The sequence below is a fragment of the Acomys russatus genome, chromosome 32 (assembly GCF_903995435.1).
Source record: "Acomys russatus chromosome 32, mAcoRus1.1, whole genome shotgun sequence".
Taxonomy (NCBI): Eukaryota; Metazoa; Chordata; class Mammalia; order Rodentia; family Muridae; genus Acomys; species Acomys russatus.
In genome coordinates, this window is record NC_067168.1 from 34,792,628 (window position 1) to 34,817,786 (window position 25,159).

A 25,159-nucleotide genomic window follows, 5' to 3' on the forward strand; every position below is an offset into this window, starting at 1 on the left:
CGCGTGCCACCACTTCTTTTTTGTTGTTGTTGTTGTTTTTCGAGACAGGGTCTCTCTGTGTAGCCTTGGCTGTCCTGGACTCACTTTGTAGACCCGACTGACCTCAAAGTCATATAGATCCATCTGCCTCTGCCTCTGCCTCCCAAATGCTGGGATTACAGGAGTGAGCCACCACGCCCGGCCTGGATTTTTTTCTTAACCTAACAAAGTAGCAGAATCTAAGAGGTTTAAACCCGCCCACAGCACTCTGGATCCTTTGGATAAAGAATGGCTGGACGGTTGCCGGGGGCGGCTGGGGGGGGGGGGGAGGTACTCATAGCCGCGTGGTGATTGGTTGAAGAAGAACTTCCGCAGGCACTTCCGACTCTGGGCCCGCCCTGAGCATCGGTGATTGGCTGGCCTGTACGAGCACTATGTCTCCTGGGAGTTGTAGTTCCTTTGGTTCGATAGGTGACGCCAATAAGGGCTACTGGTTGGAGACTGTTAGCAGTGATTTCTCTTGGTCGCCCGCATCATGTCCCGAATGTTGGTGCCCTGTCATGTGAAAAGCACCGTAGCCCTGCAAGTGGGCGACATGAGGACCACCCAAGGTCGGCCTGGCGTGCTGGTTGTGGATGTCACATTTCCCAACGTCGCGCCTTTCGAGGTGAGCGACCCCCCAATAGGCGCGACCAAGGCGGGGAAGACCTAGTAACTTGGGCGTTTCCCAGCCATTTATTCTTCCACATCCTCTGCAGTGTCCCTTGCTTTTGCGAACTGGCCTTATTCAGTACCATAGACTCTCTTATTAGACTATTAGTCTCCTGCTCTCTTCAGCAACTCTTCCCAGTGCTCAGGACATCACTGGAAATACAATTTTGAACCTTAGTACAAGAGAGAGGGTGAGTGTAGTGGCGCACGCCTTTCTTTCATCCCGGCATTCCGGAGGCAGAGGCAGGTGGATTGCTGTGAGTTCGAAGCCAGCCTGGTTTACAAAAACGAGCCCAGGACAGCCAAGCCCTGTCTCGAAAAAAAACCAAACCAAACCAAACCAAAAACAAGCGAGAGGTTTTTGGCCATAGCTGGAATCGTCCCTATTCCAATGGTCCCTGCCCCAGGTCAGGTGCAACTCATGCTTTATCTAGGGCCTCCTAATGAGTTGTTTCCAATCCCTCGTCGTGTTTCTGTCTCAGCTGACCAAGTGACAAGGCGTTGCATGACCTCAACACAAGACAAAGCCTTCCTCTAATGGCATAGCATTCTGTGCCTCACCCACCCTCTTGGCCCTGTATGCTTTGTGTTACAGTGTGTCATTCTCTCCCAAGATGTTGCTTGCCATTGGGTGGGGAAACTTAATGGAAAAACTGAGTCAGTGTGCTTGAGGCGGATCTTTGACATCTAAGTATTTATTTATTTAATGTTTTTATTTTTTAAAAGGTTTATTTATTTTAAATTTGGGAATGTTGTATCTGCATGTATTTTGAGGAGGCTAGGGAAAGTTCTGAATCCCCTGGAACTGGAGTTATGAACAGCTAGCTGTAAGGTGCCATATAGGTGCTGGGAACCAAACCTGCCTCTGCAAGAGCACCAAGTACTCTTAACCTCTGAGCTGTCTCTTCAGGCCCGATATCTATATTTTCAATTTTTAATTGATTATCTTATATATTTTACATTTTTTGGTACAGGGTTTCTCTGTGTAGCCTTGGCTATCATGGACTCGTATTGTAGACCAGGCTGGTCTTGAACGCACAGGGATCCACCTGCCTCTGCTGGGATCACAGTTGTGTCCTGGGCGACCTTACTATTCTTAGTCTGGTCTAAGTCTGCTAATTCCTTCTGAAAGAGAGAGAGAGAGAGAGAGAGAGAGAGAGAGAGAGAGAGAGAGAGAGGGAGCGGGAGGAAGGGAGGGAGTGCTCGAGTGCCTGCTTGCCTTTGTTATTACCAAGCTGATTTACGTACTAGATTCTCAGGTTCTCTCACTCTGGTACTTTTTAATTTTAAAAAAAAATTTATTTACCTTTATTTCATGTATTTTGCCTGTGTGTCTATTTGAGCATGTCAGATCTTGGAGTTACAGTTGTGAGCTGCCATGTGGGTGCTGGCATTTGAACCCTGGGTCCTCTGGAAGAGCTGTGTTCTTAACTGTTGCGCCATCTCTCCAGCCCCCCCGCCCCCTACCGCCCAGTACTTTTCCTTTTTTTTTGTTTTTTGTTTTTTGTTTTGTTTTTTGAAACAGTCTCTCTGTGTTAGCCTTGGCTGTCCTGGGCTAGCTTTGTAGACCAAGCTGGCCTCGAACTCAGAGCGATCCGCCTGCCTCTGCCTCCCGAGTGCTGGGATTAAAGGCGTGCACCACCACCACGCCCAGCTTTTTTTTTTTTTTTTTTTGAGTGTGTGTGTGTGAAATCTCAGTAATCCCAGAGTGGCCAAGAATAGCTGAGGCTTATTATGAACTTCTGATCCTCCTGCCTCTGCCTCCCAAGCACCGGGATTACAGGTATGCATCACACAGCTGCTTTATGCAGTACCGAACCTTTCACACAGAACTTCAAACGTTCTGGATAAGGCTGGCACCGTACCAGCTGAGCTGCATCTTCAGCCTTCATTGGTCCACTTAGCAAGCTCATCCTTTTTCAGGTTTCACATGCCTGTTTTCTGTCTTCCTTGGGGTTCGGGGTCTGGCCGCCTGGGATACCATCTTAGATATGTTGGCATGGTTTGTTTGCATGACTTACTGGACTGTGAGCACTTTTAGGGAGGCAAAATTGTGTTTGGGCCCCAGTACTTGTTGAATCGTTTAGCACAAGTGTACATTACGAAAGTAGGAGATGATGTCCCTGGGCCTGGGCCTCCTTTCTCATGGTGGCTTGCGTTTATTCTAGTTGCAGGAGATCACATTTAAGAATTACTACACAGCTTTCTTGAGCATCCGTGTCCGTCACCATACCACAGCACACGCACCAGCCAAGTGGGTGACCTGTCTGCGGGACTACTGCCTGATGCCTGACCCACACAGCGAGGAGGGAGCCCAGGAGTATGTATCCCTGTTCAAGCACCAGGTGAGCTGGGCTCAGCATGGCCAGGGACTTCCTGCCTAGGGAGTGGGCAGAGTAGCAGGAAGGGAGAGTGGGGCTGGACTCGGCTCGACTGAGGCTTTCAGGCAGGTACTTTGGAGGGACCGCGGTTCTCTCCTTCCCAAAGGCTTGGGGAAGCATTCGGTTTACTGTTGGTTGGGAGGTTTTTAGTACACGAACTGCATCTTCAGTTGGTGTTTTGTTTGGTTTTTTGTTTGTTTGATTGATTGATTGTTTTTTTGAAAAAAAAAATTTTTTTTTTTTTGAGACAGGGTTTCTCTGTGTGGCCTTGGCTATCCTGGGATTTGCTTTGTCCACCAGGCTGGCCCTGAACTCAGGGAAAGGAACTGCCTGCCTCTGCCTCCTGAGTGCTGGGACTGAAGCCGTGCTGCAACACCACACCCTGCTCAGTGGGCCATTTTGTATGTGTTTCAGATGCTGTGTGACATGACCAGAGTGCTGGAGCTGCGCCTGATTCTGCGGCAGCCATCACCACTGTGGCTGTCTTTCACGGTGGAGGAACTGCAAATCTACCAACAGGGACTGAAGGTAGGTGACTCTCAGAAACCTACTGGCTAGCCCCTTTACCTTAAGGGCTTCTAGCTATGGCTAGGAGAGATGGAGCACCGGGGTGGGTCATGGGCAAGGATGGTGAGACTCAGAAGGAAGCCTTCATGGAAGATGGAGGCGTGTGATTGCAGACGTTCATAATCAGAGGTGAGGTTCTGTCCACTCAGACCGTTGAGAACACCCAGTGCTTGTCAGTGCTGGGATATCCTTTTTTTTTTTTTTTTTTTTTTGAGACAGGGTCTCTCTGTGTAGCCTTGGCTGTCTGTCTTAGACTCACTTTGTAGACCAGGCTGGCCTCGAACTCACAGTGATCCGCCTGCCCCTACCTCCCGAGTGCTGGGATTAAAGGCGTGTGCCACCACGCCCGGCCTCTGCATCACTTTGGACAGTATGCCTTTGCTTTGCAGAGCCCCTCCTTGACATTCCCCACGTGGCTTTCCCACCCAGTGTCCACCGAGCAGCCTGCTCCCCGCCTTGAGGTAAGTTCTCTTGCATCAGGGCATTAACCACATATATATACATGGTTCTGAGGTCCAGCGCATGTACTAATGGTTCCTCTGCCTGTCCCTGTGGCTGCCTAGGGATGTAGCTCAGTGGTAGAATACTTACCTAGCATGCATAAGGTCCTGGGTTTGATTCCCAGCACTACAAAAGTTTGAGAGTGGACTCAGGGCCCACGGTTCAATGTCGTCTTCTTTTTTTTTTTTTTTTTTTTTAAAGATTTATTTATTTTATTTATTGCATATGAGTGCTTTATCTGCAGAAGAGGGCATCAGATTACATTATAGATGGTTGTGAGCCACCATGTGGTTGCTGGGAATTGAATTCAGGACCTCTGGAAGAGCAGGTGGCGCTCTTAACCACTGAGCCATCTCTCCAGCCCCCTCAATGTCTTCTTGAGTGCTCTGTGGGATTGGAGTCAGACCTGGTGTAGGTGTGGATTGCTTGCTGAGTGGACAGCAGCCCGCTGTCACAGGTTCTGCAGGCTATCCGGGAATGTTACCGGTTTCAGCTGGAGTGCCCATAGCTTATATCTCTAAGGGCACTTCTCAGGAGAGATTCCTGACCACCCTTCCTCCCTCCCTCCCTCCCTCCCTCCCTCCCTTCCTTCCTTCCTTCCTTCCGGAGCAGGGTCTCCCAGACCCCAGCAGAGTGTCCTCCGAGGTGCAGCAGATGTGGGCACTGACGGAGATGATTCGGGCTAGTCATACTTCCACGAGGATCGGCCGCTTTGATGTGAGTGATTGTTCCCTCTGGCTGGCCTATGTTGCTTTGAGGCGGCTCAGGACTGATGGTCTCTTGTGTTGCAGGTGGATGGCTGTTATGATCTGAACTTACTCTCCTACACGTGAGCAGCAGCTTTGATTGGGACACTGGCCTTCTGTGCCCACCCAGGCGTGGTTTGGCCACCAGAAGCTGAAGCCTGTTCCCTGTGCATCCAAGTTCTATCTGGGCAAAATTTACAGCTCGGGAACTCTTGACACTCACCTAGTTGTTTGAGCGTGACTTCCTAGTGGGGGCACTTTCTGTCTTTTCCTGTCTGACATGCAAATTCCATCTCTTCCTCTCAAAACTCACCAATTCTATTTAGAATCCTCTTCTCCTGCCTGTCCTGTTTGGTACTCTTTTCCCCATTGCTGAGATAAACCTGTTCCATGTAGCCTGGGAAGCCACTGCTGTTTTGACACTCATGACCTAGGGAGCTTGAGGAAGAGATGCCCCCTATACATCCCTCTGCTTCTGCTCATGGCCTTTTTTCTTTATATCCATAAAAAGAAAATGTCCTACAGCCAGGCAGGATGGCACACACCTTTAGTTGCAGCAGTCTGTGAGTTCAAGGCCAGCCTGGTCTACACAGTGAATCCCAGGCCAGTCAGAGCTACATAGTGAGATTCCATCTTTAAGAAAGAAAAGCTAAGCCGGGCAGTGGTGGAGCACGCCTTTAATCCCAGCACTCGGGAGGCAGAGGCAGGCGGATCGCTGTGAGTTCAAGGCTAGCCTGGTCTACAAAGTGAGTCCAGGATGGCCAAGGCTACACAGAGAAACCCTGTCTCAAAAAAACCAAAAAAAAAAAAAAAAAAAAAAAAAAAAAAGGAAAGAAAAGCTGGGCGGGGTGGCACAGGCCTATAATCCCAGCACTTGGGAGGCAGAGGCAGGCGGATCTCTGTGAGCTCGAGGCCAGCCTGGTCTACATAGGACAGCCAAGGCTACATAGAGAAACCCAGTCTTGAAACCAAAAAAGGGAGAGAGAGAGGGGGGTGGGGGGGACTGCCCGCCTTGAAATGTGTCTGCTCCCAGCCTAGGAGGCGAAGCTGGCATTTTTGGGAGCTTGAGTGTTTGAGTCTCTGAACTGGCTCCTGAAAAGTGTTCTCTGTTGGTTCTGGGCTGGTGCTTTAGTCACAGCTGGGGCCTGAGAATGAGACCTCAAACCTGTTTGTCATCAGACTCAGCACAGAGCACATCCATGGCCCTTTTCCCAGTGGCTCAGGGTGGTGAGAGATCAGCTTTGTGGGGAATGTGTCCAATGAACAGCAACTCACTGATGTTTTTGGAAGGGCCGAGGCCCTCCATTACCCCCAACACAACCACTTAGCAAAGGCTGCTGTGCTTTCCTGTGATCCAATTTTGTTTCCCTCTAATTCTTCTTGCTTGCCCCTGGGAACACCCCAACCCCACCCTCACAGCCTCCTCCCTCAGAGTTTCTCTGTGTAGCCCTGGCTGTCCTGGACTTGCTTTGTAGACCAGGCTGGCCTTGAACTCAAAGAGACCCACCTGCCTCCGCCTCACTGCACCAAACTGCCGGGTCTCCACCTGCAGGATCATTAAGCCCCATTGGGTTTTTGCTGAAAGGGTGATTGCCATAGTCCTGAGTTCAGGGAGCAACAGTCTTCAGAATGTAAGAGTAAGGAGGATCCTGGGGTGGCAGGGACCGTGCCTAATTCACAGCTGTGTTCCTACCTTCCCAGCACTGGAGCCAGTGTGCAGCAGGATCAATAAATACTTGTGGAAAACACAACTGTGTTTGCTGCTTGTGTGTGCCCAGTGGGAAAGCTAGAGGCCACGGTAGGAGGCTAGGCCAGACCAGTACTGTGCCTGCCCAGCGGCCTTCATCCTCTAGTGATCGCTCCACCCCCCACTGCTATTTGACCTGAATGTGTAATTCAGGCTTTTCAGCCATTTGCCGAACTTTGACCTTCTGGAGGCAGGGAGTTCTACCTCTAAATTCTGGTTCTAGGCAGCCTATTCAGCTCTGAACTGACTGACTTGCTTTGATTGGCTAGAGGAAGATCCTGAGGTCATCGCGTGTCAGCTCTCAGTTTTAAATCTCAGCCTGCCCTATGGGCTTCCCGCCCCCCTTTCCCAGCCTCTTCGGACCAGAAAGACCTGTCCAAGCAGGGGTTCGGACTACATCTCCCAGCGTGCCTGGCAGAGTAGTGGCCTCTGTGTGCCGGCAGCACCAGTTGCGGGTGACAATGCAGCGGACACTGAGTGTGGTGGCCCCTCTGAGTTTTCGCCTGCAGACACAACCTTTGGTCCAGAGTCGCCCGCTCAGTTCTGTACAGGTGGGATAAAGGGTGCTGGAAGTCTTTTTTTTTTTTTTTTTTTTTTTTTTAACTGGACTTGGGCGGTGGGGGAAGGACGCTGGTGGTGGCTGGGGCCCTGGTAGCATTGAGCTTGGCTGTCTGCAGGATGTGCTGCGCAGGACTCCACTCTATGACTTCCACCTAGCCCACGGAGGGAAGATGGTGGCGTTTGCAGGGTGGAGTCTGCCTGTGCAATACCGAGATAGTCACGTGGATTCGCACCTGCATACACGCCGGCACTGTTCTCTCTTCGATGTGTCTCACATGCTGCAGGTGAGTCATGGTGGACCAGGCCCTCTACTCTGCAGCTTCGTCTGAGGATATTTAGACTACAGTGTTAGGGGCGCTAGAGGACGAATTCAGGAGGTCTTCAGTTATCTCTGATCTCTCCTGTTCCTGTGGTGGTCTGTTTGTTAATTAATTAATTAATTAATTAATCTATTTATTTATTAATGGTTTTTCAGGACAGGGTTTCTCTGTGTAGCCTTGGCTGTCCTGGACTCACTTTGTAGCACTGGCTGGCCTCGAACTCAGAGATCCTCCTGCCTCTGCCTCCCTGAGTGCCGGGAGTAAAGGCATGCACCACCACACCAGGCCCTTTCTTGTTTTAATGCCTTTGGGTTTGCTAGAGCTGATACCCACTCCCATTTGCTGTGCCGAGTATTGGTTTAGAAGTTGCTTGGGTATCTCAGTAAGATGCTAGGTCCCCTTGAATTCTTACACCTTCCTGAGGTACACCGAGGCTCGGATGAATAGGGAAAATGAGAAGATGGGACTTCTGCCATCTCTAGAACCAAAAGACTGTAGTCAGTCACTTCTGAGCTGGGCTGTTGTGTGTACTGGAAGATGCTTTCCTTGACTTATTGTCTTATAGGCTGCAGATGCTGCAGCAGCCTGGGCCTTTCCATCTTTTCCCTAGACCAAGATATTTGGCTGTGACCGAGTAAAGCTGATGGAGAGCATGGTGGTTGGAGACATTGCAGAGCTAAAGCCTAACCAGGTGGGCCCAGTCAATCTCTTCCCAGTGGGTATTTTCAGTCATGAACCAGTAAACAGCGTGCCTCAAGCATAAGAGGCACAAAGCTTGCTAACTTTTTCTTTTTCTTTTTTTGGTTTTTTGGTTTTTCCAGACAGAGTTTCTCTGTGTAGCCCTGGCTGTCCTGAACTTGCTTTGTAGACCAGGCTGGCCTCGAACTTACAGAGACCCACCTGCCTCTGCCTCCCGAGTGCTGGGATCACAGGCTTGGGGCTTGCTAACTTGATGGAGCCTTTGGGTTGTTTCTAGCTACCCAGCCAGCTTTGGGGAAGCATGATCCCAGCCTTACTCCTTGGGTTGGGAGGCCAGAGACCAACATTTATATGCCCTCCTGACCTCTTCTGCTGCCCATACCTTTTCTATTCAAGGTGTGGTGGTCACTGACCCAGCAGCCTCCCCATCTTCTTGGAATATGCTGAGGCACTGCTCTGGACCTGCTGAGCCAGAATCTTAGTTTTCCCAGGATCCCTACATGGTCGGTGTGATCTAGCACAGGCTTTGTCCATCCAGTGGCAAGGGTGAGGCCAGCTGTAAGTGTTTTGAACACAGTGCTGAAGACTATGGTGGGAGCCTGTGGGATCCTGAAGATGGTCTTTGAAGCATTTATCCTGGAGGTTGGCAGGCGGGTAGAGTTACCTGGGCAGGGTGGAAGAGTAGTTCCTAGGTGTCACAGAGTGTGAGTGAAACAGGTTTCTTTTTCTTTCTTTCTTTTTTTTTTAACTCTGTAGACCAGGCTGGCCTTGAATTCAGAGATTCGCCTGCCTCTGCCTCCATAGTGCTGGGATGAAAGGCAACACTACCATGGCCAGCTGTGAAACAGGTTTCTAAGAACTGAATAGGGAGGGAACCAAAGGTCCCACTAGTCTGAGGAGACCCCTTAAAATGGGAGGGGTGAGAATTTGCCTGACAAATGAAGGTCAAAGGCTCTAGATTTGAGCCTTGCCTTCACTCAGCTCTGTGTTTATGAGTTCATGTGGTAGCCACTCCACACTTGGCTTGGGCTTCCTGGATCCGGAGACAAGGATGCTCTGCTTTACCGCTAGGGAACACTGTCACTGTTTACCAATGAAGCCGGAGGCATCTTAGACGACTTGATTGTGACCAATACTTCTGAAGGGCACCTGTACGTAGTGTCCAACGCTGGCTGCCGGGACAAGGACTTGGCTCTCATGCAGGTACCCTTTATTCTAGGCACTTTGCATTCTTTGTCCATAAAGCAGTGCCCGGAGCAGACAGGGGCTCAGAAAATGAGTCCGAAGAAAAGAACAGCCAATAGACTGAAGAGTAGGCCCTCCTGGTGCACATCAGCATTTGGGGATGGGGAGTAGAGGAGGTGGGGAGATAGAGCTGAGCCTGAAATGAGCATCCTCTGGTGAGGCTTAAGGTCTGCAGCGTCCAGTCTACAGCAAGTCCTCAGGAATGGTTGCAGGCACTGATGTGTCTCTGTTTTTCATTTCAGGACAAGGTCAAGGAGTTCCAGAACAAGGGCAGGGACGTAGGCTTAGAGGTGGTAGATAACGCCCTGTTAGCTCTGCAAGGTGAGTTCGCCGGGTCGGGGCTAGAGCCAGCCCTCATCTTCCTGACTGTGTTTGCTGCGTGGCATAGGGGCTATCCCAAGAGGAAGGTATGGGTGCTATGGTATCTGTATGCCATAATTCCAAAGTTAAATATCTTTCCTCTTTTCTCACTTCTCACCATGAGCAAGGCTGTTCGTGGGCTAGGGTCAATGGCGTCCTCTCCCCACTTGCAATGTTGGGCTTGCTGAGGGTCTCTTCTGCTTCTTGTATGAGGGCTGTAGTCCAGGGGGTGTTGGGCCCAACACTGTGGTTATTCTCTTTGGACTCAGGACCTACTGCAGTGCAGGTGCTGCAGGCTGGTGTGACAGACGATCTGAGGAAACTGCCCTTCATGACCAGTGCCGTGATGGAGGTGTTCGGTGTATCTGGCTGTCGTGTGACCCGCTGTGGCTACACAGGAGAGGACGGCGTGGAGGTACACCAAGAAGCAGTTATTATTCCGTTTGGTATCGCATGCCTGTAATCCCAGTACCTTGCAGGTAGAAGCAGGAAGATCTTAGTTCAAGGTCTAACATAATGAGCTCCAGGCTAACCAAGACTATTCAGCGAGAGCCTAGCTCAAAGAAAACAAAACCCAGCCGGGCGTGGTGGTGCATGCCTTTAATCCCAGCATTCGGGAAGCAGAGGCAGGTGGATCGCTGTGAGTTCGAGGCCAGCCTGGTCTACTAAGTGAGTCTAGAGCCACACAGAGAACCCCTGTCTTGAAAAAACCAAGAAAAGAAAAAAGAAAAAGAAAACAAAACCCCAAACCAAAAAAGAGATGGCTGTAAAGCTTGGCATGAGGTACAGACAGAAGAATAATAAATTACAGACCTATCTGGGATACCTGTCTCAGTAAGAGGGGTGGGATTAGGCAAGGTCGGGATATACTGCAGCGATGAAGTGTTTTACTCCCACACAACCAAAGGGGGTGAAAGTAATTACTGGACGTAAGACTTAGGGCTAACTGTCCATCCACTTCTTGGTTCTTTGTGCAGATAGCAGTGCCAGCAGTAAGTGCAGTCCACTTGGCCACTGCCTTGCTGAAAAGCCCAGAGGTGAAGCTGGCGGGACTAGCAGCCCGAGATAGTCTGCGCCTGGAGGCAGGCCTCTGTCTGTACGGGAATGACATTGATGAACATACCACGCCTGTGGAGGGCAGCCTCAGCTGGACACTGGGTGAGCTGGGCTAGCATTCAAGGGGTCCTGAGAGTTCAAATACTCTTTAATGACACCACTTAGCTCATGACTGCTCCCTAAGGTTGGCCTGGCTAAGCCTTCACTCCCTGAGGTGCTACTGTGTCTTTGCCTGTTATAAGCTGAGGGTTGTAAGTATGGCTTCCAGGGGGTAAGGGACGACTGATGACTGACTGAAGAACAGAGCCCAAGAGCCTGGTCAAAGCTGGGCACGGTGATGCACGCCTGTAATCCCGGCACTCGGGAGGCAGAGCCAGGCGGATCCATGTGAGTTCCAGGCCAGCCAGGACTACAGAGCGCCTTCAGGACAGGCATGCTTGATGGATGTCAGTCACTTGGGGCTCCTGTGGACTATGGCTGCCATGTGGTGTGTTATCCTTCAGGGAAGCGTCGTCGAATTGCTATGGACTTCCCGGGGGCCAAAATCATCATTCCTCAGCTGAAGGGTGAGGTGCAGCGCAGACGTGTGGGATTGGTGTGTGAAGGGGCTCCAGTGAGAGCACACAGCCCTATCTTGAACCCAGAAGGCACCGTGATGGGTAAGTGGCCCAAGATGGGGACATCGACTGGCAGGATGTCCAGGGTAGGGGGTACTGAGTTGGCAGAATGGTGTTAACCTATGGCCTATGCCTGGACAGGTACAGTGACCAGTGGCTGCCCTTCACCCAGCCTGAAGAAGAATGTAGCAATGGGTTATGTGCCGTTCAAGTACAGTCGGCCAGGAACACAGCTGCTGGTGGAGGTTCGACAGAAGCAGCAAATGACGGTGGTTAGCAAAATGCCCTTTGTGCCCACGAACTACTATACTCTCAAGTGAAGATGTGAAGATGGCCCTGGAGACGCCCTTCCTTCCAGGAGTCATTCCCTAAAGGGCAGACCACAGAGCTCAGAATAGTGAAGTAGAACTCATAGGGGGTGGGAGTAGGGGGTGGGCGGGCGCTGGAGAGATGGCTCAGTGGTTAAGAGCACTGTCTGCTCTTCCAGAGGTCCTGAGTTCAATTCCCAGCAACCACATGGCGGCTCACGACCATCTGTACTGGGGTCTGATGCCTTCTTCCCGTGTGCCAGGTGTACATGCAGATAGAGCACCTGTATACATAAAATAAATACAATCTTAAAAGGAAAAGAACTCAGGGGGTGGAAGCTAAGTGTGTGGTCTGCTTCGGGTGGGGAGAGCGCCCCATCTGGACTCTTTCCCTGACAGGACATTCTAACTTTAGGGCCCAATTTTTAGATGACAAATCACCTTAATGTGCCATTTTAATCCACAGCCCCACTAACCTTATTCTGCTGGGTGCTTGCCATGGAGCAAAGGTCTGCCTTTGTGTGGAGGATAACACCTGCCCAACCTACCTCACCATGCTGTCTCTAATTTCAAAGGGCTCTTACTGTGGGCAGTGTAGGCTTAGGTACCTTCTCCACTTTGCTTTCTATGAATGCATACTGCTGCCTTTCCCTGGACAGAAATGACTCCTGGTTCAGTGTTGGCTGAGCTGGTCCTGTGTGCAAACTTAGGGCTGGCTAAGCAAACATGGACTCACCCTTTCACATTCCTTAGTCAACTCAGCCTGCTGTGCAGTAGCCAACATGGCAGGCTTAGTACCTGGGCTGACCTCAGCTCTTGTGAATAATTATACTTTATTAACTCTTTTTTAAAAAATTAAAGTTTTTTTCTTGTTACTTGCCATGATTTCTAGCTTTATTGTTTTTTTATTTTATTTTATTTTATTTTTTTCCCAAGACAGGGTTTCTCTGTGTAGCCTTGGCTGTCCTGGCTTGCTTTGTAGACCAGGCTGGCCTCAAACTCAGAGAGACTGGCTTCCCTGAGTGCTGGGATTAAAGGCGTGCGCCACTATGCCCAGTGCTTTATTGTTTTTTGTTCACTGGATTTCTGGGGTGTCGACCCCAAGGCCTGTCTTCTTGGCCTTCAGGATAGGCTCTGGGTAGGATCTCCTTGAAAGGGGCCAGTTATATGAGAACTAACTGGGATATAGAAGTGATGTGCTCATGTGGCACGGTGTCACATGCCTTTAATCCCAGCACTTGAGAGGCAGAGGCAGGCAGAATATGTGAGTTTGAGGCCAGCCTGGTCTACAAAGAGAGTCCAGGACAGCCAGGGCTGTTCAAGACAGAGAAACCCTGTCTCAAAAAACCAAAAAAAAAAAAAAAAAAACAAAAAAAAAAAAAAGAAAGAAAGAAAGAAAAAAAAAGTGGTGTGCTAGCATCCTCTGTAATCTCAGTCCTCAGTACTTGAAAGTTGGACACAAGAGTAATGGAAGTTCAGAGTGATCCTCAGCTATATATTGAGGGCCAACTTGGACAACATGAGGCACTAACTCAGCTCCCCCAATCCCTCCTATTCTAAAATTTATGTGATATTACCCCTATTCGGCAACACACCATCACTCTAGGGAGCTGACATCACTTCTCCACCTCTGCAAGTTGCTGTATTTTGGATCCTGAGAGCAACAAACCCAAGATCCCTCACGAGTTGCCCACATGTACACACACTGTCCTGTTGGAATAACCACACAGCTCATGCATTTCAGTGTTTATTATGCCACATCTTCAGTCACTTCTGGGCTAGAATGTGAGACCTTGACTCTTTGTAGCGATGTCAGTGGGTGGGTATGGGGCTGTGGAGAACATCGTTCTGCCATACAGATAGATGACATCTCTGGGTATGTTCATGGGCATGAGGGGCTCAGTCCAGTTTCACTTACAGTATACCTGCTACAAAGTCTCTGTAGGCAAAGGCTGCCAGATGCCTATGTGACATCTAACAGAGAGTGGACACCTGAGGTAGCTAGTGGGCCAGCAGAGACAGGAGGACTACCATTAGAGAAGGCGACAGATCCAGGGCCAAAATGCTTTTTAGGAACCATAGTATTCTCCAGAAGTGGTATTTTTTGGGGGAACTGGCTACCCACCCTTTGGAACCTCTTGACTCACTGTGAAGGGCCCAGGACTGTCTGGCCTGTGGCTCACTTAGTGATATTCCTCAGGACTGAAATGATGCTAGTGGGTCCTCAAGATTAGGCCCTTCTCAAGACAAGAAGTGATAAGGCCAAATGGCACAACGAAATCATTAAACTGACTGTTTAGTGCCTCCCTGGGAGGGGGCAAGGTGCACACCAGAAACCCCATGGGTACTTAGGCAGTGGAGATGGTAGCCACCACTAGGGCTCTGAGTGAGCAGTCTCTCAGGGACTCAACCTGCTCTCAAAGAACAGAAAAGTAAGTCAGTTGGGAAATGATAAACTTCCTCTGCCTGGGCCAGGGAAGTATATGTTTGGTGCCCGAGTCCAGACCAAGATTAGCTGCCTTTTTGCCTACAAAGCAAAGGATAGGAAATCAGGGTTTAAGGGAGAACAGATTTTCCTTATAAATCTCAGAACTGGTCAATCTCTTGAGATCCCTCTTAGGACAAATTTCTGTAAGATCCCAAGGGGATGAGGAAGTCAGGAAAAAGCCAAGGCAAGAAAAAGAATGACTGACATCCTCAACTAAAATGCTTTTCAGCTCTGACCCTTGACAGACTCTTTCCTTAGGGTAACCACACAAGGGTAGAGACAAACTTCACCTGCCCAGTACCTGTAGCTGCTGGAGGCAAGGCTGAGGGCAAAGGAAGCTCACCCTGGAAGCACTGTTGTACTCCAGCCCCCCAACCCCAAGCCCTCCGCAGTTGTCCAAGGGGTCTGGGCCACAGCAAGATGCAGCACAGGAGCCAGCAGACCCAGTGGTGTCTCTGGAGACCCTTCTGCTGCTGCCTTCCCTTATTCTCTGTGGGTTTTGAGAGGTTCATTTGCTGCCATTTCCCTGGAAGAAACAAAGAGAAGCAACGTTATCTCATGGATAGCAGAGTGGTCCCTGACGTTGGCTCTTCCTTCTTGGCTAAGCTGGGCTCACTGATCTCTCATAGTCCTTGCTGGGTCCATCTAATCTCTGGAAGAGCAGGTGTTTTTGTTGTTGTTGTTGTTTTTCCCATTTTTTTGAAGACAGGGTTTCTCTGTGTAGCCTTGACTGTCCTGGACTCACTTGTAGTCCAGGCTGGCCTTGAACTCACAATGATCCACCTGCCTCTGCCTCCCAAGTGCTGGGATTAAAGGCGTGCGCAACCACGGCAGGTAGTTTTTTTTTTTCAAGATTTATTTATTCATTTAACGGGTGAATGCTTTAGCTGCATGTACACCTGCAGGCCAGAAGAGAGCATGAGACCACAGTGTAGATGGTTGTGAGCCACCATGTAGTTGCTGGGAATTGAACTCAGGACCTCTGGAAGAGCAGGTAGCACACTTAACCACTGAGCCGTCTCTCCAGCCCTCCACCAAATCTCTTACAGTCCTTTCTTCCTGGCTCCCTACATTTTGGTGATTGGCTAAGACAGTGACAACCTTCCTAAATGATGTCTTGTTCTCACTCTTCTAGTCCTTTGTCTTCTTGCCATTAAGAGGCCGTTATAAAGCCGGGTGCTGGTGGCGCAAGCCTTTAATCACCAGCACTTGGGAGGCAGAGGCGGGAGGATCTCTGTGAGTTCGAGGCCAGCCTGGTCTACAAAGAGAGTCCAGGACAGCCAAGGCTACACAGAGAAACCTGGTCTTGAAAAAAAAAAAAGAAAAAAAAAAAAAAAAAAAGAAAAGAAAAAAAAAGAAAGCTGGTAGTTATAAAGGCAAATTAGATTAGCGTATTGACTTGCTGAATCAGTTCTTCAATCGCTCCATGGTTTCCCTAGGCCTTTGTGTCCAAAGTTCACCATCACTGTCTGATCTAGACTCCTACTGCCACATTCTCCTTGCTAGTGGGCCTTGCTTTATCCGTTTTTTTTTTTTTTTCCTTGTCCAGTATACTGTGCTATTCTCCCTCTTTGGTCTCATTTTTGGTGTCACGGGGTGCGGGGGTGGGGGGGTGGCATGGGGGGCGGCTCTCCCTAGACTTTTTCCCCTGTTAGCAGAGTCTAGGTTGTCCTTGTTTTCTGGGCCTTCTGTGACCTCTGCCATCTGGTAGAAGCTCAGAGATAAGCTGAATGAAATGTCCTGATAAGCAAGTTGTTGTTTTTAGAGATTAGGAGGCTGACTTGATGAGGTAAGTAGGCTAAGAATAGAGGCTGTGAGTTACAGCTCCAATGCTAACAGTACTTGCCGAAAATAGATGCTCTTGCCTTCCTAGTGAAGGCCTTCCCAACCAACAGACCTGCCACTTCATCTTTCTGAAATTATGGTATCACCACCATCCCCACTGAATATGCTGAGGAGAGGCTCTAAAGACACGGGGAACCCACGACTGGAATCCTAAGCTCTGCCTGCGGACTTGCGGGATTCTTGTCAAGGCCACTAAATTGGTGCACTCATGTCCTGAGAATTCTCTTTCCGTCACCAGCACTGAGAGTGTCCTCTGCCTGCCAAGCATGGGGTTGGGATAGACAAGAGATTTACTCACCATGAAGGGAAATTTGTGGAGCCATCAGGTGTGGATCCATTCTGGCCACCCAGACCTGGAGGCAGGAACACACCCAGAGCTGCAGGAGGCTGAGGGTGGGGATCTGAGCAGGCATTAGCCCAGGGGCCTCTGGTATAGTTTAACAGAGATTGGGGCTGGGATACTAGGGACTAGTAGTATTGTCCGGTAAGGGTTTTGATGATGGACAGGTAGGGATTCTGGTGTAAAATGGTATAAGGCTCCTAGGGGACCAGAGGTAGTCTACGCGGACACAGGAGAACCCAGTGGTACAGCTTGGTGGTGGTAGGGGCAGCCAGGCCAAGGAGGTTCGTAGGGAGCCTCACCTGGACGGTGATACAACCCGGTCACCGTGTTCCCGTAGAACCCCCACGCCAGCTGGATGCCTAGGAGACTTAACACCAACCACAGCAAGAGCAGCTTGAAGAGAGTCACTCGCATGTCCTGGGTCTCCCACTCCCGCAGGAACTCGCTGCCCAGGGTACCCAGAGCTCCGAGCACCGTAGCGGGAAGAGCTTGTAGAAACTGCCCAGACCAAGGTTCCGCCATGACTGGCCAGCGCCCCACCGGGTTTACTGTCACCTTAGTCCTCACTGCGCAAGCGTATGGTCTTCCGGGGTGAGGCCTGTCAGTGCGCACGCGTAGTATGAAGCAAGGAAGATCTACTTTGCTTGCGCGAAGTGTTGGCAGTTTGGGGCGGGGTTTTAAAACCGCGCAGGCGCACCCGGCCCCGCCCTGGTTACTTAGAGGATGAGTGATTCGGTGAGTATAAAATAGCAACTCGGTCTTTTATAGCCCCAGAGTTCCCGTGATGCTCCACGCGGCTGCGATGATTGGTTAAGCGTCTTGCTTTTAGGGCGTGGACGCGCTCTTGAGCAATCGTGGCCGCACTGCGAGTGTGCGCGCGTGCGCGGGGCCGCGACTGGCGGCCAGCTCGAGCCCGCAGGGCGCTCGGGGGCGCGCACGTCGCTCCCCGCCCTCCCGCCACCGCCCGCCCTCGTTCGCTCTCGCTCCCCGCCCGCCGCCCGCGGTCCTCCGTCGGTTCTCTCCTTAGTCCGCCGTCTCTCACGGAGCTGCCGGTCCTCGTCTCCGAGCTTGCGGACTCGCGGACAGGCGTCCTCAGCGCGAAGAGGCCGGAACTCGGAGTCGTCGCCTCGAGGTGAGCAGGAGCAATCCCTCCAGCCGCCTCGGTTCCGGGCCCCGGCCGGTCGGCGGGCCGGCACTTTTCCGGCCACCCGCCCGTCGCCCGCCCCGCGGTCGCGCCCCACCTGCTGCTCTCGGCCCGCGCAGCCCCTAGTCCCCGGCCCCTTGACCTGGGGCCCCGCGCCCGAGGCGGCGGCGGCGGCCCCGCCCGCGCAGTCCCCGGAAGCGCGCCCCGCCGCCTCCAGTCCCCCTTCCCCCGCCCGCCCGGCGGGGCCTGGTGGAGCCCTAGCCGCCCGCCCGCCCGCCCGCCCGCCCTCCCCGTCGCTTCCTCTCAGGGCTGCGCCGGGCTGGGCGGGGGCTCCCGACCGGCCCGCGACCGCGCTCGGGTAGCCTGCCACTGCGAAGCGCGCGTGGCTGTCGGGAGTTAGAATAGGCAAGAAACTCTTCGACAACTCCATTTTGCCTTTTACATTAAACGTGTATCATTAATCACCGTTTTATACCGGGTGAAGACAGGCTCTGGGTGTTTTCAGTGCCGTGTTATTGGAGATTGTGTAAGTAAAAGATTGTTTTGAAATGGTAGCGGTTATGACTTGGGGGAAGGTATCCAGTTGAAAAAAACATTTTGAAGATAATTTGGCGAGGTTGCATTGAAATAGATGCATTTCTACTTAAAGTTACTTTATTTAAGAATCACTTACTGATGGGTTCCTCTTTCTGTTCGTTGTCATGAAATTGCACTTTTTGCACCCAGATCGATTTATTTTTTTAAAAATTCATGTTTAGTAGCTTATAGTGGAAATTGGCACCATTTTCCTTTTTGTTTTTATTTTTTTGTCAAAGAATTGGTTCTACTTGTATTTTCTAATAGTCCTCACTAAAATCTGATTTTGTTGGTTCTTTATGTGTTTGTTGCAGGTTATATGTAATATTGTGTACACACACACACACACACACAAAACTAGGTTATATTCCCCTGCAAACCTGGAAGGGGGAAAATTGAAACTTTAGGATGCTGTATGTGGTGAAAATTTTCAGCCACTTAGTGTCACATGCCCAAATATGTATGTATCATGTGGATGGTTTTTCACCTTCCACATGGTGATACTGTTTTGAGCGTTTAACACAAGTTATTGTTGTTAAACTAAAAATAAAAGGTCTTAATATTGAAGGCTCTCTTTGAGAATTTGTCTACTTATGTGGAACAGTGATGTTTCTTAGGGACATAAAATAATGTGAGCTCTCCCCCCCCCCCCCCCTTTCCTATTTTATTTTCCTCTTTGGTATTGGGGGTTCGGACATAGTGAGCAGTCCTGTGTCTCTGAGCTTCACTCCAACCCTACAACTAAATTTGGGTCAAAGTCTAATGCTCAACTTACATAGCCTCTACTCAAAAACCTACTGGAAGAAGAGAATAGGAATATATCTGATTTACTGGTTTATTTTAATAGATGTAGCGTTTTAGACTGGAAAAAAAATTAAGATTTACAAGCCAACTCTATTTGTAGGTGTAGAAGCTGAGCTCAGGGAGGTTTGTTTGTTTTTCTTTTTAAAGAGAAAGGTTTATTAGTACTACGCAGAGAGAACAGTGGGTGTGATAGTAACAGAAGACCCTTCAGCCTAAGACACCGGGTCTGACTTGAGACCTAGAACTTGATTTTTGTAGATGAAGCTGGCCTCAAATTTTGATAGTGCTCCTCTTTCTGCCTCCTGCACAGCCCTGGGCTTCCTGGGAGTGTGCCGCCATTCCTGCTGAGACTAAGAGTGTTGGAAGGTCATGTATGTAGTTAGACGAGAACTTCCTTTGTGTGAGGCACTCTCCATGCACTTTCAGCTACACTCAGGGTTCCAGGTTACTCTCTGTTTTTTCCCGTGCAGATTATGCATGTTTTTGGAGGCTCTGGCCAGTCCATTTGCCAAGCTAACTTTAAGGTTTTGTATGTAGTTCTCTTCTGGCTAGGCTTTGCCTTTAAATGTATTAGTTTTCTTAAGGACCCAGCTTCTGGGAGCTCACTGTTAGCAAGGACAACATGATGAGGTCCACCTAGAGTGTTTTCAGGCAACTAGAGGCCCCTGACTCAATTTTAAGTGGAAGTGGTGGGGCTCTGCATGCATCAAGTAAAGTGGTCAGTGCACATGTGTGAGAGTGCTTTTGTTGGAGTGCTTTCATAGTCCTTATACTTTCTCTGTTTGCCATTAACTCCTTTTAAAAGTCCATCTTGCCCAGCACTCGGGAGGCAGAGGCAGGCGGATCGCTGTGAGTTCGAGGCCAGCCTGGTCTACAAAGTGAGTCCAGGATGGCCAAGGCTACACAGAGAAACCCTGTCTCGAAAAACCAAAAAAAAAAAAAAAAAAAATCCATTCTGGTCTATCAGGGATGTAAGCTATTGGAAGAGTGGAAACATCTTCAGTGTTTCAGTGTTTCTTATTCTTCATGGGATGGAGTCAGAGTAGTAACAAGAGGTTGAGTGCTAAACTAGTCTTTTTACTCAGCTTTAAAGAGCCAAGAAATCAGCCGGGCATGGTGGCGCACACCTGTAAGCCTGTAGTCCCAGCACTCGGGAGGCAGAGGCAGGTGGATCTCTGTGAGTTCGAGGCCAGCCTGGTCTACAAAGTTCCAGGACAGCCAGGGACCCTGTTCTTGGGTGAGGGGAAACTAGAGCTAAGAGATAAGTTTCTAAGCTCAGTGGGTTTCTATAGACAGTACATTTGGTTTCCATTGCATTATAGCTACTAGCAATGATTACAAATTGTGCATAAATGCTGAATTTTAAAATTGGAAGTAGGTAAGGTGACAAATGTAATAGAAGCACTCCAGGAGGTAGGCGGATTGCTGATTTGAGGCCAGCCTCAGCTGTGTAGAAAATCCTGTCTTTAAAAAAAATAAAAAAATAAAAATCTGGGGGGCTGGAGAGATGGCTCAGTGGTTAAGAGCACTGTCTGCTCTTGCAGAGGTCCTGAGTTCAATTCCCAGCAACCACATAGTGACTCACAACCATCTATGATGTGATCTGATGCCCTCTTCTGGCCTGCAGGTGTACATGCAAGCAGAGCATTGTATACATAATAAATAAATATGACTTAAAAACAAACAAAAAATCCCAATAATGTTCTTTCCTCTTAATGGTCCTATCCAGTGGAACTCAGTTGTTACATTGAAGTGTTAATAATTAACTGTATGTTACTTATCTGCTTTTTGTGGTACTGAGAATTGAACCCAACTTTGATGCTAGTCAAGCATTCTGCTTGGCTATACTATTAGCCTCTCTATAGTTTAATTAATTACTTTTCAGCCTGAGGCTTGAACCCAGAGCATTACACATGCTTTGCAATGGCCGTGCTACTAAAGTATATCCCTAACCTTGATTGTTTAGAGATAGTCTTAGTACATTGTCAGGCTCATCTACAGCCTAGCGTATGGTCCGTGCCCCCCCCCCCCCCCCCCCCCCCCCCCAGATAGGGCTTCTCTGTGTCCTGGACTTGCTTTGTAGATCAGGCTGGCCTCGAACTCACATTGATGAAGGTGTGCGTCACCACCGCCTGGCCGCATGATATGATCTTAAACTTACAACCTTCCTCAGTCTCCCCGGTAACTGGGACTAAAGGGATACTTAGGCCTAACTGTAACTGCATTTTTATTTATCTTCCTACCTATCTTTTTGTTTATTTATTTGCTCATTTTTTTCTTTTTTTTTATTATTTTTTTGTTTTTTTGAGACAGGGTTTCTCTGTGTAGCCTTGCCTGTCTCGGACTCACTTTGTAGACCAGGCTAACCTCAAATGCACAGCGATCTGGGATTACCAGTGTATGGCACCACACCTGGCTTCCTACTATTTATTTGTTTATTTACTTATTTTGAGACAGTTTCACTCTATGTGAGGCTAGCCTGGAAACAGTTCTCCCTTAGCTTAGCCTTCCTGAGTGCTGGGGTTGCAGGTGTGAGCCACCATACCCAGCTTAAAACATTTAAGTATGCAATTTACTGTTACTGTTTTGGTGACATTAGATATTTTGAGACAATCTTGGTGTGTGTTTGTTTTTAGACAGGGTTTCTCTGTATAGCCTTGGCTTTCCTGGACTTGCTTTGTAGACCAGGCTAGCCAAGAAATCACAGTGATCCACCTGCCTCTGCCTCCCAAGTGTTGGGATTAAAAGGCGTGCGCCACCACTGCGCCTGGCTGAAATAGTCTTGAGTGTAGCTCTGCCTGGCTTGGAACTCTGTAGGTCAGGTTGGCCTCACAATTGAGCAATCTTCCTGCTTCAGTCTCCATTGTGCTAGAGTTACAGGTGTGAGCCGCCATTCCTGACTCATTTTTTATTTTATTTATTTATTTTTAGTTTTTCGAGACAGGGCTTCTCTGTGTAGCCTTGGCTGTCCTGGATTCGCTTTGTAGACCAGGCTGGCCTTGAACTCACAGCGATCCGCCTGCCTCTGCCTCCCAAGTGCTGGGATTAAAGGCGTGCGCCACCTCGCCCGGCCCTGACTCATTTTTAACCTATGGTGCTGCAGTATTTTAAGTGAAGATTTCTATGTTCATAATTATGAAACCATGTGACTGAAAACAAGTTAGGCACTAAAGATGATTATTCTGGGTATTGGTTTCAGGATGTTGGTGTTTGCTTCTGAAGGAATCTGGATGTACTTAAAATTTTTCTTTTGAATGTGCCCTTTTAATACTGAGTGACCAAAGTATAAAATACAGGATTGGTTGTTTTATTTATTTTTTATTTTTTGGTTTTTTGAGACAGGGTTTTTCCTCTGTGTAGCTTTGGCTGTCCTGGACTCTCTTTGTGGATGAGGCTGGCCTCTAACTCAAGAGGTCCACCTGCCTTCTGTCTCCTGTCTGGGATTAGAGGAATGCAACACCACACCTACCAAGCTTGCTCTTTTTGTTTGGAGACCTGTGGCTGTAGCTGAGGCTGGCCTAGAACTCACTGTGTAATTTAGGCTGGCCTCATAACTCCTGGTAGTCCTCTTGTCTTAGCCTCCTGGGTGTTGGATTATAGACATGTCCACTGAGCCTTGTCTGGATTTGGGGCTGTCCTGAGAGAAGATGCTTATTAGGTGTTACATTTGTTGCTTTGTTTGGAAGTTGGAAAATAATATGATCTTGAAGTTTTTTTTTTTTTTTTTTTTGAGACAAGGTTTCTCTTGTCCTGGTTGTCCTGGACTCACTTTGTAGATCAGGCTGGCCTCAAACACACAGATCTGCCTGCCTCTACCTCCGAGTGCTGGGATTATAGGCATGTGCCACCATGTCTGTCTCTGAAAAAAAATTTTTTTGAGACAAGGTCTCTTAGAACCTGGGCTGCCCTAAAACTAGTTATGTAGCCAAGAATGGCCTTTAACTTCTTGATCTTGCTGCCTAACCTTTCCTGGTACAGCTGTGAATTTCTGGCGTTTTTGTGAGGCTGGCTTGAACCTTCTGATCTTTTGCCTTTTGCCTAAGTGGCTTGGGTCTTAACAGTTAGTGGAGTTACAGTTACAACTCCTTTTTGTGCTTTGATTTTTATTTATTTATTTATTTGTTTGTTTTGTTTTACTTTTTCGAGACACGGCTTTTCTGTGTAACAGCCCTGGCTGTCCTGGAACTCACCAGGGCGGCCTCAAACTCCCTTGTTGTTGTTGTTGTTGTTGTTTATAATATAGAGGGAGAGTTGGCAGGCTGGAATGTTGATGGCTCATCTGTTAAAAGTGGAGGATCCAGATTGATTTCCAGCACACATGTGGTGGCTCCCCATCATTTCTAAGTCTAATTCCAGGATATCTGACATCTTGTGACTTCCTTGGGCACCAAGCATGAAGTGGTACACAGATAGGCATACAGGCAAAGTGTCTATACACATTACAATAAACAAAACTCTTGCTAGCCTGGTGGGTTTTAGTGTATGCCTGTGATCCCAGATTGCAGGAGGCTGAGGCAGGAGGATTCTTCCAAGTTTGAGGCCAGCTTCAGCTCCATACATGTTGTACATGTGTGGGCATCCTTGTGGAGGCATGGTTGCCGTTGGTGTCTTTCTCAGTTGCTCTCAACCTTATTTCTTAAAACACTGAACACTTGGCCGGGCATAGTGGTGCATGCTTTAATCCCAGCACTCGGGAGGCAGAGGGAGGTAGATCTCTGTGAGTTTGAGACCAGCCTGGTCTACAAGTGAGTCCAGAACAGCCAGGGCTACACAGAGAAAACCCTGTCTCAAAAAAAAACCAAACCAAACAAAAACCACTGAACACTTAAGCAGGCTAGCTGCCTAGGAAGTTTCAGGGATCCTCCTGTGTTAACCCTTTCCAGGGCTGGGCACTGCTGTGTCCAACTTTTACATGGGTGCTGGGCATCCAAACTCAGGTCCTCAAGCTTACAAGGCAAGCCCTTTATCAAATGAGTTATCACCAATCTAGTGGTTTCTTTTTTCTTTCTTTTTTTCCCCCAAGCCATTAGTCTACAAACAGCTGCTTTTAACTTCCTTGTAAGGTCTGTGTAAAAAGGAATATAGGGCCTTGCTGTACTGTCTTAGGGTTTCTGTTGCTGTGATAAAACAAGGGAACCAAAAGCAACTTGGACGAAAGGGTTTACTTGTGTTGAACATCATAGTCCGTTGAGGGAAACCAAGGCAGGAACTCAAACAGGGTAGGAACCTAGAGCTGATGCAAAGGCCAAGGAGGAGTGCTGCTTACTGGTTTGCTAAGCCTACTTTCTTATAGAATCCAGGACCACCAGCCCAGGGATGTACTGTGCCCTCCCCTATCAATTAAGAAAATGTCCAACAAGCTTGCCTATAGGCAAATATTATGGAAGCATTTTTTTTTAATTAAGTTTTCTCTTCTTTGACGCTAGATTGTATCAAGTTGACATAAAACTAGCCAGCCCAAGGTGCTTGTAAAACACTTGCTTATGAGCACTCAGTATTCAGAAACAAAACTTAAAAAGGAAATACTATTTGATAAGGACAATCATTAAAATGTTACATGGTCTAGAAGATGTAGTATTCACTCTAAAGGTTTTCTAACTTTAGATGATGAGAGGTTTATATAATAGGGGGACTAGAGGGGCTGGAGAGATGGCTCAGTGGTTAAGAGCACTGACTGTTCTTCCAGAGGTCCTGAGTTCAATTCCCAGCAACCACATGGTGGCTCACCACCATCTATGCTAGAGTCTGGTGCCCTCTTCTGACATGCAGGTGTACATGCAGATAGAGCACTCTCATCTATATAAAATAAATTAATAAATCTTCAAAAAAAAAATAGGGGGACTAGGATGATGCTCAGTGGTTAAGAGCACATACTATTCTTTTTTTGTTTTTTGTTTTTTGTTTTTTGAGACAGTGTCTCTCTGTGTAGCCTTGCCTGTCCTGGACTCGCTTTGTAGACCAGGCTGGCCTCAAATTCACAGCAATCCACCTGCCTCTGCCTCCCGAGTGCTGGGATTAAAGGCGTGCACCACCACGCCCAGCTAGCACATACTGTTCTTGCAGTGGACCTGGGTTCAGTTTCCAGCACCCACATGGTGGCTCACAAACATCCATAACTCCAGTTGAAGGAGATCTGGTGCCCTTTTCTTAACTTCCAAAGG

General features: G+C 48.8%; 4 protein-coding genes across 6 annotated transcripts in view; 3 read left to right on the forward strand and 1 right to left on the reverse strand.

The window, feature by feature from the left end:
- Positions 1-422: 422 nt before the first annotated feature.
- Nicn1 (nicolin 1, tubulin polyglutamylase complex subunit) lies at positions 423-5,510 on the forward strand. The gene is made up of 6 exons (XM_051140565.1): positions 423-646; positions 2,859-3,035; positions 3,486-3,599; positions 4,028-4,099; positions 4,752-4,856; positions 4,931-5,510. The coding sequence occupies exons 1-6, from the start codon at positions 515-517 to the stop codon at positions 4,970-4,972; spliced, it is 642 nt and encodes a 213-aa protein (XP_050996522.1). The 5' UTR covers positions 423-514; the 3' UTR covers positions 4,973-5,510.
- A 1,340-nt stretch (positions 5,511-6,850) lies between these two features.
- On the forward strand, positions 6,851-11,816 carry Amt (aminomethyltransferase). Its single transcript, XM_051140525.1, has 9 exons — positions 6,851-7,183; positions 7,310-7,477; positions 8,124-8,204; positions 9,284-9,415; positions 9,700-9,778; positions 10,087-10,232; positions 10,795-10,975; positions 11,377-11,532; positions 11,632-11,816. Exons 1-9 carry the CDS (start codon positions 6,959-6,961, stop codon positions 11,808-11,810), a joined length of 1,347 nt encoding a protein of 448 aa, XP_050996482.1. The 5' UTR covers positions 6,851-6,958; the 3' UTR covers positions 11,811-11,816.
- Positions 11,817-13,499: 1,683 nt separating this feature from the next.
- On the reverse strand, positions 13,500-17,317 carry Tcta (T cell leukemia translocation altered). 2 transcript variants are annotated; one of them, XM_051140709.1, is made up of 3 exons: positions 16,774-17,288; positions 16,430-16,484; positions 13,500-14,812 (listed from the first exon to the last, which is right to left on the reverse strand). In XM_051140709.1, the coding sequence occupies exons 1-3, from the start codon at positions 16,994-16,996 to the stop codon at positions 14,770-14,772; spliced, it is 321 nt and encodes a 106-aa protein (XP_050996666.1). In that variant the 5' UTR covers positions 16,997-17,288; the 3' UTR covers positions 13,500-14,769. The 2 variants fall into 2 exon arrangements, with proteins under 2 accessions (XP_050996666.1, XP_050996665.1); XM_051140708.1 differs by lacking the exon at positions 16,430-16,484 and having other exon boundaries at positions 16,774-17,317.
- Positions 17,318-17,438: 121 nt separating this feature from the next.
- The window catches only part of Rhoa (ras homolog family member A), a 34,057-nt gene continuing 26,336 nt past the window's right edge, over positions 17,439-25,159 (forward strand). Inside the window, exon 1 of one of the 2 annotated variants that reach the window (XM_051140705.1) lies at positions 17,439-17,606. The gene's annotated coding sequence lies outside the window, so the exon portion shown is untranslated. Of the gene's footprint in view, positions 17,607-17,969; positions 18,145-25,159 lie in introns of those variants that run through there. The other variant, XM_051140707.1, reaches the window with a different exon arrangement.

What these genes read in the sequence shown, in the direction of transcription:
- Nicn1 (XM_051140565.1), top strand. Translation starts at nt 515, where the DNA reads ATGTCCCGAATGTTGGTGCCCTGTCATGTGAAAAGCACCGTAGCCCTG. An exon ending in CCAACGTCGCGCCTTTCGAG is followed by an intron (nt 647 to 2,858) that starts GTGAGCGACCCC and finishes CGTTTATTCTAG; the next exon opens with TTGCAGGAGATCACATTTAA. An exon ending in CGAGGATCGGCCGCTTTGAT is followed by an intron (nt 4,857 to 4,930) that starts GTGAGTGATTGT and finishes CTTGTGTTGCAG; the next exon opens with GTGGATGGCTGTTATGATCT.
- Amt (XM_051140525.1), top strand. Translation starts at nt 6,959, where the DNA reads ATGGGCTTCCCGCCCCCCTTTCCCAGCCTCTTCGGACCAGAAAGACCT. An exon ending in CAGGAGAGGACGGCGTGGAG is followed by an intron (nt 10,233 to 10,794) that starts GTACACCAAGAA and finishes TTCTTTGTGCAG; the next exon opens with ATAGCAGTGCCAGCAGTAAG. An exon ending in CCCAGAAGGCACCGTGATGG is followed by an intron (nt 11,533 to 11,631) that starts GTAAGTGGCCCA and finishes ATGCCTGGACAG; the next exon opens with GTACAGTGACCAGTGGCTGC.
- Tcta (XM_051140708.1), bottom strand. Translation starts at nt 16,996, where the DNA reads ATGGCGGAACCTTGGTCTGGGCAGTTTCTACAAGCTCTTCCCGCTACG. An exon ending in CGGGTTGTATCACCGTCCAG is followed by an intron (nt 14,813 to 16,773) that starts GTGAGGCTCCCT and finishes TGTTTCTTCCAG; the next exon opens with GGAAATGGCAGCAAATGAAC.